Genomic DNA, 12133 nt, shown 5'->3' on the forward strand with positions numbered 1-12133 from the left:
AACAACCTGTTGCCATTGCCTTTGTGGTCAATACCTAGATACTAAGAGGAAGAATCTATTTGTGTCTACACATTAGGACACCGATTTGCGTTGGTATAGGTTTATATTAACAACACCTATAGCTTTATATTGTTAAATAGTAATTATAAGAGACTGGCGAAATGCTAATGTAATGTACTGCATTACTTTAAAGAAAGGTTTTCTGTGTAATAAAATACTTGAGTAACAACCGCAACACTGATCACAAAAAAGAGAGGAAATACCTCTAACCAAATGAAAATCAGTGGAAGCATCAATAAGAGAATCGATAAGAAATGAAATCAATAAGTAAATTAAGTAAGTAAGTAAGTTTGGTGAAGATGAGCTGTTACCTGCAGCTCAGTATTGAGTCTAGGCATCGAAGCAGCTCGGCCCTGGTTTTCCAGACCGGAGCCAGTGAATGGAATTCTACTGCTCACACTGGTCTCCATCTTCTTCATCTCTACCGACTCCTGAGCATACAAATACAAACAAAACCCTGCCTCATCAGCATGCAATGATGACATTTGGAGGTGCATTAAGCAATTTGGACTCAATTTGAGAAGACTACTGGAACTCTCTGGACCCGCTGTGTCTCTATAACACCACAATTAGCTAATGGTCTCTTAGCAACAGAGTCCACTAATCACTGACATCAACAATTGATGTTACTAGCAGAACACAGACTCTACCCGCTACTACTCTGTAGCTTAATTATACCCACTGTGTCATTAACAACAATCAACAACAAACAACGATTGTTGTCTGAGGTTGCACACTGCTCCTTTAATTCAGTATTGAGATAACAGACACCATGACTCAATGGTTTAAAGATAGGCTAGACTTGTACTATTTGTAATATAATTCTAACCACTATGCTGTTCTCACTGAGAGTAAAGCAAAAGTGAATTATTTGTGAATGAAAACAATCATCTATACACGGATTACAAGATTATAAGTTAAAGTAAGAAGAGCAGAACCTAGTGAATAGGACATGAGCACATCTGTAGTATTAATAAAAATAGTCAAATAGTAAGGATACTATGTGAAGTCTTGCTTTGACATGAATTACCATATTTAATCAAATTGATGTAATCATTTTATAGCAAACATTATTCTATATGGCCATGCTTTTTCTACTGTTTATCTGGGTTTGGGTCTGAGCAGAGAAGCCCAGACTTCCCTTACCACGGCCACCTCATCTTGGGGGGATACTGAGTTGTGCCCAAGCTAGCTGAGAGACATAACTCGAGCAAGTCCTGTCCAGGAGACTGCCTAGGGCTTTCCTAAAATTACTCAACTAGTCAGTTGAGTTCCAGTCAGATGTCTGAACCACGTCAAATTGGTTCCTTTCAATGTGGAGAAAAAGTGGCTCTACTCCTGATCAAGCTCCTCAGCCTGTCTTTAAGAGGACAGCCAGCATCCAAAAGAAGCTTATTTCTGCCACTTGTGCCACAATGTTTGGAATATATTGTAAACACTGAAATATTTTCACAGCTCATGTTGAACATGCATCCGTATGTTTTACCTGATTGATGGCAGTGTCTGAAGTGTCCTCAGATGGGCCCCGGGACATCGTTCTCTTATTCTTAGCCCATGGCACTTCTTTGGGTTTATCAATCACCCAGGAAGATGATGGCTTGATGGTGTGATCTTGACTTGGCCTGTGTGTAATAATCACAGTTCAGTTTAACTTTTACAAGGTCAGCAGTTCCTGTTGTCATTGAAGTCTCAAGTATTCAAAACTAGCTGTAAAACTATTGTAGGATATCTGACACATTGATCAATTAGCATTATTTCTTGGTAATTAAACAGCTATATTATACAACAGCTATAACTCCACTATAATTTCCCATTGTCTTTCAGGCCTTTTAGTCAACTGGGTCATTTTATATTCTTTAAGTGGTAAAAGCAATCAGATTTTTAGAAGATTTTCCGAAGATGAGATCACAGATCTCACATCCAAAAACTTCCTTTACATCTAACTTTAAGATTTAATTTTTTTGCAAGAACCAGGTCTCAAATAAGAAAGTTGGTCTGCAATGCACCATTTGTACTTTGAAGAACTGACACACACTCACAGGTAAACCGGATTTACTTACTTCTAATAATATATCAATGTGATTTTGGTGATCTGAAAACCTATAATGCTTTTTCTTATTACACTAGGGGATGCTCATAACAAACGTGGCAGAAGTTTAAAAAGCTGAGGAATACACATAAGGTTACATCAAAATTTGTATGGTGGGTTAACAGCTCCGGCTTCACAATGGGTTACAGAGCTGAGTATGATGCTGTAGTATGATGCTAAACGAATGCTAAAACACAACAAACAGCCCTTTGCTCATCAGTAAAATGTCTTCTTGCATTTGTCAGTAGACTAAGACAGTACATTAGTTTATTTAGATAAGTAGCTATAGCTATTAGACAATAGCTACTTAAAATAAGTAGCTATTGTCAATGCAGCCATTAATTTTACTGGCAAATACCTCCTAGAGGCAAAGAAGGTACTGGAGTAAAAAGAATGTGCATATAAAAGTATTACATTTATTTCAGTTTTGATTTTCTCTCCACTATGACCTTTACACAATTTTATAGAAGACTGGCATAGCAGAATAAACTCTGCAGGGCCACTGCAACATAAATGCATGCAGTTATGAAAGAAGTAATCAGATCTTTTATCTAAATTTAAGACCCAACCCATCAAAAATAGCCAGAAAATTCAAATTTTTTGGAACTGAGATGTTTAATAACCTTTATAACAAAACCTACATTTTTTGCTATATCTTGTTGTTTACTATATAATTTGATGATATAGTTATGATATATTTTTGTATCGCATTTGTGACACTGGGCATTTTTGGCAATGTTATGTTAACACAAATTTTTTTTTTTTTCCATTACATTATAGCATTGAAATTATGGCAAGTATTGATCATGTTGATTAGATAGAAGTCTCAGAAACTCATGTATCAAATATGAAACAAAGGGCATTATAGGGTTAAGCAGCACAACTCCATCTATCATTCATCCATCTATCTGTTTATTCAATACAGGATCACAACACACCACAAGCAGAATATAAAAAAGAATCTGTTATGCGTTTTTCCTGAAGTATTGAACTTACAGAGTGCCTCCATTGTTGAGGGAGTTGGAGCTAGGTCTGGTCTGTGGCTGAGACTTGGCATGGGATTTAGACTGGTACCTAAGCATGCTGGGAGGCTCCACACTGTTTAACATCTTAGGGAGGTCTTTCTCCTGTATGTGAGTCAGAGGCAGCAATGGCTTAAATAGAGCCCCGACCTTGCACTGTGGAGGAGAGATGGATGGCAACATGCTGAAGAAATCCAGAGGCAGCAGGCAGAATATTGCTGGACCCAGGTCTGACAACAGGCGCTCAGGGCTAGTTGGATGTGGAGACTTAGGCCAGAATATTCTTTGCTTGTAGTCATGCTTGTTTGCAATATATCTATGTGCATGTGGGAGTGTGGAAACATGCACGAGTAGAGTAGGCGTGCAAAGTTGCTGATAAACATCTGTCAGCAGCCAAATTCCACCAATTCATGTCTGACTGAAACTGACAAGAGTGTCATTAAGTATTTAACATCCACTAGGTTACTGGTGACCCCTCAAAAGTTAGGGTTAAGGTTACCATTTCCCCTACTTAGAACATGTCTGTCCCTTTTCTATAGAATTTCTGCCCACTTGGCACACTCAGAAGGTTCAGAAGGTTTTTATGGATAAATTAATGCCAAAATGTATGAGAATTTACTCGACCCTGGCCGCAGATAGGTTGATGTTAGCCTTGTAACTGTTAAAAGATTAATACAACAACAGCAAGTAACAACTCTCCTGGTACTTCTATATAAATTGGGAAAACAGATGATAGCTTTTGCAAATTACCAGTGAATTACTAGTGAACACAAAGTATCTTCTGTGCATGTGTGTTTACATGCAGCATACATTCAAAGTGTGTAAGTTTGCAAGCATGTATGTGCACCCATGCATCTAGATTTGAACTCCATCCATTGTGTGTGTACGTCCTTGCATGTCTGCATATGTAATGAGGGTGTTGTACCTGGGAGCCCAAAGCGCTCTGTTGCTGCTGCAGTCTCCTAGCTCGATTCTGCTTATAGTAGTCAAAGATCATCAAGGCTGCATAAACCTTCCCTACTGTGAGCTCATTGGCTGAGGAGGTGAGAAGAAATTATTTAAGAAATGACAAGACATAAAAAGAAGTAGTAACTGACTCATTTCTTCTTATTTCAATGCATCTCTGTGCACTGCATGTCTCCCTAATGGTTTAAAGAAAAGGGAATTCTTATGGTGAACAAGTTTGTTAATTTATAGTAAGTAACTAAAAAAAAGAAAAGCAGAACAATCACCTCTGAGTCAAAATGCCTTTTTGTAGTTGCAGTATCTGGTGATCACATCTTGGCAAAGGTGGCAACAAAATCAACTGTAAAGTTAAGTCTTGGATGGCCACATGCACACAGTAACTCACACTATAGGGTGGTTTAGGGATACTTTTTGGGTGAAAAAGCTGCTGTGCATCTACTTTTTATGGCAGTATATTTAAGGACCAGCTGTGGACCAGCTGAAGTCTGTCCTCCATCCCTTGGAAAGCCATCCTCTCTTCCCTTGAGGAGTCAGTAGTTCACAGCTGGTTATAAGCCTTTGTCACTCTCATAGCCCACCACTTCCTATGGATTCATTGACTTAACTGCTAATTGCCTACCTGCCCACTCTCCACTGAAAACCTGCCACTCACCACAGATCTCCACCTGCTAATTGGTACCTACTCCTAAGCCTTGTTTGCCCGTTGCCTTTTTTAATTAAACCTATACTTGATTGTAGTCACTGTCTGCACCTTGGGTCAGAAATTTTTAAAGTCATGATGACCAGTGTTGGTCAAATTGCTTGAAAAAAAATTACTAATTACTGATTACTTCACCAACAAATAAATGTTGTTAATTCACTAATTACTTATTTTCAAAAGTAATTAGTTACTTTATTACTTAGTTACTTTTTAAAAACACGACACACAACCTGAATACTTAACAATGTAATAGACCTTTCAGCCCAATTCTATTTTTTCTGCATGATCCATCATATAAAATTGCTAGTCAGAGTATTAATACTATAGTGTACTAAAGAGTATTATGAATATAATATGAATATAGTATTATGAAAGGACACCAGAGTCTGGGAATGGTACTATAATGTTCAATTAAAAGTCAATTAATTATTAATTATTAATTAATTTTCTCTTTAGCATCAACTCTAAGTGCCACAATTTAAAAAAAAGAAAAAGACTACTTTTTTATGTATGTCATCTATAGATGAATAGAAAATTAAAATTCTGATAATTTGCTTACGTTTATGTGGCGTGACCAACAGGTCCATGGTCTTTTGGGAAAGGTTGGGCCACACTGTGGACAATTCCTTTTTTAACTCTGCATCACATAATCGCTGGGCTACCATTCCTACAAGTACAAAATCAAGAGAGATTAAAAGAGACTCAACCTCTTGTCATAATAGTGATAACCTTAACCATAACGTAATAATTCTAACTGACACACATCAAAAACTATTTATTTTTCCCCCCACAACTGTCCTTTTTGCTTTGCTCCAAAGATAAGGTTAGGATTAGGGTTAACATTGAAGATTACTTAGACCATTTTGGGTCTACACAGTGTTATCAGTGTATAATTATGTGCCTCTAACCTGACGCCAACTTGATCTCCAGTGCTGTGCGAATCAGTGCCATCAGAGTGGAGGTAAAGTGAACTGTGTTGTCATCAGCAATAGGCATATTCATTTTGACGAGGCGCTGAGGGTTAGACAAAGAGACATTAGGTCACTGATCATAACAAACTGTTTAATAAAAACATAAATTTCACCCAGAGAAATCAGTCTGTGTGCTGAAGTGATCCTATCCCCTCAAATGATTCATGTTCTTTGCTAAATTTGGTTTATTATGTGGAAGTTTCTCTAGATTGATGAAATGCTCCAGAGATATATTTCAGCACACAAAAAGCCTTCTCTACAAGAATATACAGGAGACAAACTAGACATTGACATACACTGCTACTAGCTACAGTATGCACTATGTTGCAAGTCAAAGGGCACTGGTGCAAGACTGACATTGACCGAAAAAAAGGCGAGAGAAGGCATGTAACACATAACCATGAAGGTGCTTCAACAGTCGCAGGAGCTCGACTCTGTGGTTGCCATCGCAGCAATCATCAGTTTGGAGTTGAGAAGCTGAGTATGCTCTACATGTACAGTGGATACTAGCATCAAAGAGTTAATTCCACCAAGCTTGATCAGACTTAGCAGGAAGACTTGGTTCATACAGCATTAATGGAACCACTATTTGCATAAAGGATGCTATGGGATTGTTGCTGTAAGAGTTGAGCTCCCCTGAACACAAAAAGCATTCACCTACATGTGCTATCAGTGGCAGTGCAGAGAATAAGAAGACCAGAGTCAGAATGAAACGGGGATGGAGAACTGAGGGCCAAACATATACACACACTCAGGCCTTTTTACACATGGCCACACACTCACTTTAGCAAATGTACACACACAATCATAGGCTGCACAATCAGCTGGAAAGAAAAAATCCTTAACTCAAACCACTAACAATAACAGAAGTCATTGACCTATTAAAGATTTACCTGTAGCAACATATGTTTTGTCTTTTATGCAATGAAATAAATATTTTTTGCAGAAAAATAACCATTTGAAAATGGTATTTGTTCAGCAGAGCCGCTCCAATGCTTTTCAGCACATTAGGTCATGTTCAACCCTTCTTGCATTTAGCAGTTAATAGAGCTGTAATTTTTTTATGGCTAATTATAACATGAGGTTTTTTTTACATTTATTTTTAGGCATAACAAACTTTTTGAGGTATAAGTACAATCCAGGGAGTGTTAAAATTGTTTCACTATCTCCGCGTCCCCTTTTTATTGCAGAGCTGTCTCAAAGGCAAAGCTTACAAGCTAAAAAAAAGCATAAACCTAAATCTAAAGGCAGAGCATTTTCAAGTTTTGAAGAATCTTGAAAAAAAAAAGCATTCCAGTGTATCATTAAAGAAACGGTATATTAATGCGCAAAAGGTCCATCCATCCAGAAAAGTGGCAAACAGTTAAAAACTAGAAAAAGTTGCATTTCCTGCGAAAATGCTGTGTGAATGCCTTGTAGTGGAATCTGAAAACAGCAGAATAAGGAGAACTATCTGTTGAAAACTGTGTAGAAGCTGAACTGTTTGCTGAAAACTGGTTTATTTAAAAAGGGTACACTGAACAGTGTCACTAAAGCAGAGTGCATGCAAGCAGAGCAGAAGTGTGCTAACAGCCACAAGTAGGATTCAAACCTGCACCAACAGATCTCACAGCAGCTGTTCATCTCACTGAACCATAGCAGTTCTTGTGTCAACGAGAGATATGATGAGAGAAAAAATGTGCAGGGGGCTGAAGAAGCTGAATTGTTGTGAAAAGAGGTGAAGAAGCAGAACTGTATGCTAGAAAAAGGTGAAAAGGCTGAAATTCTTCTGAAAGAGCAGAAGAGGCTGAAATTTTTTCAGCTACTCATTGAGCCAAACTGGTTCTCACGTAACTAAAAAAGGTGAAAAAGCTGAAAATTCTGACAAAAAAAAAAAAAGCAGAAGAGGCTGAGATTTGTGCTGATAAGAGGTGAAAACGCTGAACCTTCTGCTGAAAAGAGGCAGAACAACCTGGTTCTGCTAAATTTTAGTCCACCAATCAGAGGTACTACTTCTGTCTGCTTCATCAGGCTGTGTACTTGTATGTATTTCTGCCATGGAGCATTAACAAGAATCTGAGGTCCATATTAGAAATGCTGCCAAAATCATAAAACGTAGCAGAATTGTAATAAATTAGCAATATAAATTGCAGGACTGTGATAGTGTATTAATTTGTAGTTAAAAAAAAAAAAACCTGTGGAACAAGGTGGAATTGAACCCAAGACGTTTGGGCTGCAGACCCGTGTCATAACCAATTGTGCCACCTGGAACAGGGGCGGGGGGGCTCAGAAAACAGAGTGATGAGGAGTCAGAATTAGATTGCGGTGAGAGGCGAAAAATGCCGTTTTTTGGTGTTACAAAATGTTGTGCAACTCAAAAAGTCGGTGGGATAGAAGCATAATTTTTGTACTGGGTGAATCAGCAGACTTTGGTGAACTTTCACTGTGACGGAGGTACATAGGTCTTTGTACCTCCATCGCGGAGATATGACCACACGGCTTCATTTCCAGAGTTTGAAAACTGAGAGGACAGATTTCCGCCCCTCAAACAAACGTAATTCATCGCTCAACGATAAGATAATTGTAAAAACTGTTTAGAACACTCAAAGTGTCTGAAGATATATTGGCACAAGCCTCATGTCTTAACTTTGCTTTGTTAAGGAGATATGACGATTCGAAAATGCCTCCAGTTAGAATTTCAGCTCTAAGTTTCACAACCTCCCCATAGACTTTGAATGGGAAGTTTTCAGACCTTGTGTCACTTCGAGGCAAATTGTGAAAAAAACGTAACTCGCACGATAATGATAGTGACACTGTCTTAAAGCCAACAAAAATACCTACGTTTTGATGTATAATTCGTGTGGGTTCAGCAAAAGTTGAGTAAGCAACAGGAGTTTGTTCGTACATGAAGAAGGGTTTCAGAGCTTAGAGTGCACGCACTCTAACTCTCAGTCCATATCAACGATAGCAACCCATGCAAATCCTCATAATTCATACAAAAGTTAAAAATTAATTCAAGGGAAATGGTAGAACTTATGGAAAAGCTGAATTAGACAGCAGTAGCAGAAGAACAGGAGAATGGTTTAAAGGTGGAATGGTGGTTCTAGGTGAAAGTATGTGGAAGTACTTAAGGTTCAAAAACATGCCACTTAGAGCGTTTTATGGGATGTGTGCCATTCACTTCAATGGGAGCTGGAAAGAGCAGAATTGATAGAAACTGTAAAAATTTGAATGGTGATAATGGCATAAAAACTGAGGGACTAGTTAAGCGGCAAAAAATGTACGGAAGCAAATAGAAAAAGAAAAAGGAAGAATAAAGAGAAACAGGATCTCAATAGTGTGAATGCCGGTGAGGCATTCACACAACAAGGTAAGTGGTGAGAGATGTTAATTTCATTTTTTGTTTACATGGTTATGCATTTGCACGCTCTTATAATTGGAGCGAGAAGTAACTAACAAAGCTTCACTGAATTCAACTGTGCTGGCTACCTGACTCAGTATTCTGACAAATACAAACTGTAACCTTTTAGAGTTATTGTAGAGCATAAAAGATTCCAGACTCTTTAAAGTGCCTACAACCTTTGCCTAGTACTGTACAACCATTATGAATGTAATGTAACATTTGTAAATGGCACACTACATTTTGTCCATTTTTGCATATCTACCTGAGGTGAGTTTTAACTGGAATAAAATAGGAAAACAGAAAATAAAAAAAGAAAGTAGTGATTTCTAAATTGACTTTGACTTGTATTTCATTGCAGACAATATGAACACAAAATATTTTATGTTTTGGTTGGTCAGTTTAATTTCATTTGTAAATATACATCCTTACCTGTCACTCAGACCTGCAACACATTCCAAAAAAGGTTGGGACAGGAGCAATTTAGGGCTAGTAATCAGGTAAATTGGCTAAATAATGATGTGATTTGAAACAGGTGATATCAACGGGTGATTGTAATTATGATTTGGTACAAAAGCAGCATCCAAGAAAGGTCCTTTAGGAGTAAAGGTGGGGCGAGGATCGCCAATTTACTAACAAATACAGGAAAAAATTATTGAAATGTGTAAAAAAAAAAAAAATCTCAGAATTTTTTTATGGTCATTTTGCTCCAACATGAGTCCCACTCTGTTATGTGCCTTTTCTGTTATTAGTTTACTCAGACTGTCTTTGGTAATAATTGTGACATTTGTAACCCATATTTGAGTATGGCTTAACTAGAATATACCAGAATAAGAAAAGAATCATTAATCTAAGCAGCACACTTCATTTGTAATGAATAAACCATAGGTGCAGCAGTTAAGGAGTTAACTGTTCTGGTTTAGACACATGTTACTCTAGGCCAATGAGCTGCTGAAACGTGGTACAGGCTCCGCCTGCCGCCCCTGCCTAGGAGGACACAGATTTTTCTCTTCTCTCTCTCGCTCGCGAACCTTCCATGAGCAAGCTAGTGAGGAAACGAGACACGGCGATTTACTGAGACGAGGTGTGAAAAAGAGTAATATAGACGGAGAGCTAGCACTCGCCGTTTATGAAAGATTGTTTTACTGTATGTATATTGCTAAGACGAGTCGTGCGCCATCTCGCGCTGCTCCGTCTTTCTAATTCTGAGATCGGTGAGCAAAGTGTTTTACTTGTTCATTATTTATCTGTGTTTCATGAATGCCTTGCAAGTAAAATGTTCCAGTGTTTAATGATAATTGTTTAGGAATGTTCTGTAGGAAACTTTGTTCAATTTACTGAAACCCAGTAGTTGAAGCGAATGTGTGAATTGTGATTTTATGAGGAACTTAATATGTCCCATGACACTGTCGTTGACAGGTCAGGTTTTTTTTTTTTGTTTCTTTGGTTTGTATCTTCCTGGTGCATTCCAACGGATCCTGAAATTGATGGCGAGCCAACCCCGTTGAAGGACCAAATGACTTTGTTCTGTCCTGCACATCAGAGTGTGGTAGGCCAGATGCAACAAAACAGAAACACACCACGCCATTTTGTACTCGTAGTCCCCCTTCTTCACACACATCCCCCTGGACTCACGGGCGGGTAGTTTTAAGGACTCGTTTTACGGACTCTGTACATTCCATGAATGTGAACAAAAGTGAGTGTGAGCTGTCGGAAATAACCCTCCAGCTGATTAACTGTTGCTATTTGTAAACGAAGTCTGTGAAAATGCAAATAAGTGTTAACATTTACATGCTGATGATTGAAATTGTGGTTCATTGTTGGATGTGAACTGTACTTCCAGAAAGGGTGCACCCAGGTAAGATTTCTTTCTCATCGAGTGATTACTGTGATTTTGCCAAAAGGTATTATTAAGAGAATACTGGTACCGAAAGGGGATAATTTCATTTGTAAATGTTTTGTATGTTTGTCATAATGTCCTGTTGTTTCTAATTGAGAAGAAAAATACAATTCCGGTTATTTTTCAAAACTCGCGGTTGTCTGAGTCTCATTCAGTTCGCCTCTCCTGTACGTAGCCGAACCTACTGGTCCAAATCATTGAGCTCTTTGGTGCCAAATCCTTTTTTGATCTGGGAGTATTCGAAACACGCACATCAGTGTTACACATTGGTGAAGATGAAAATGTTTGAGTAATTGAGTAATCAATACAGAAATCCTGCTGGAAATTCCTGTTCAATGTCTTTAAACCTTATAAACAAGTTGACCACAGTGTAAAGATTTCCTCAAATGTAACTTAGTCACTGTATATGACTACATTGTTTGCATTTGCCCCTGTGTTAACATGCAAATTTCATTATTTAGATTGGCTATCCGGATAAAGATAATGTGATCAGCTAGAAATAGTGTAGAGGTTAAATCAAGGTTTAGCACCTCTAATATTCTAACACAAAAAGAAAGAAAGAAACACACACAGACACATGCACACAACAGATATTTCCACACAGTGAACAGACTGAGATGATATGACAGAAAAATGAGAGAAAAAAAAGTAGTAGCAGTACAGACAGAACCACAGAGTCAAAAGCACATATACAAAACATTTCTTCCACAGAAAAGCAGCAGAAGCTAGACATACCCACACACACACACACACACCTGGACATACATAATTGCACACACATACGCACACGCACGCACGCATGCACGCAAAACTCACTGCTCCACAAAATAAAAACCAAACTAGGGTATACCACTGAAAGGAAATAGTGATGCAACGGAGCAATTTCCCTCCATATACATTATATATCTTAATCAAGCATTCTTTATTAAGGGCTATGTTCTTATAATTAGGGATGGGTATTAACCCAAAGCAGCAGATACTATTAGCAAAACCGTAAGACAGAAAAGATGAGTGACTTACACTCAAAATATCAGAGCACTAGCAAA

At 38.1% G+C, this 12133-nt stretch overlaps 1 protein-coding gene across 1 annotated transcript in view; it reads right to left on the minus strand.

Moving 5' to 3' along the window:
* The window catches only part of cacna1ba (calcium channel, voltage-dependent, N type, alpha 1B subunit, a), a 315954-nt gene that overhangs the window by 44966 nt on the left and 258855 nt on the right, over positions 1 to 12133 (minus strand). Inside the window, exons 40-45 of the mRNA XM_076890695.1 lie at positions 5746 to 5851; positions 5397 to 5504; positions 4097 to 4206; positions 3146 to 3327; positions 1547 to 1682; positions 372 to 491 (exon numbers count right to left, since the gene is read on the minus strand). Of these exons, the coding sequence (XP_076746810.1) occupies positions 372 to 491; positions 1547 to 1682; positions 3146 to 3327; positions 4097 to 4206; positions 5397 to 5504; positions 5746 to 5851 (762 nt within the window). The remainder of the gene's footprint in view (positions 1 to 371; positions 492 to 1546; positions 1683 to 3145; positions 3328 to 4096; positions 4207 to 5396; positions 5505 to 5745; positions 5852 to 12133) is intronic.

Source organism: Maylandia zebra, linkage group LG12 (genome assembly GCF_041146795.1).
Source record: "Maylandia zebra isolate NMK-2024a linkage group LG12, Mzebra_GT3a, whole genome shotgun sequence".
NCBI classification, from domain to species: domain Eukaryota; kingdom Metazoa; phylum Chordata; class Actinopteri; order Cichliformes; family Cichlidae; genus Maylandia; species Maylandia zebra.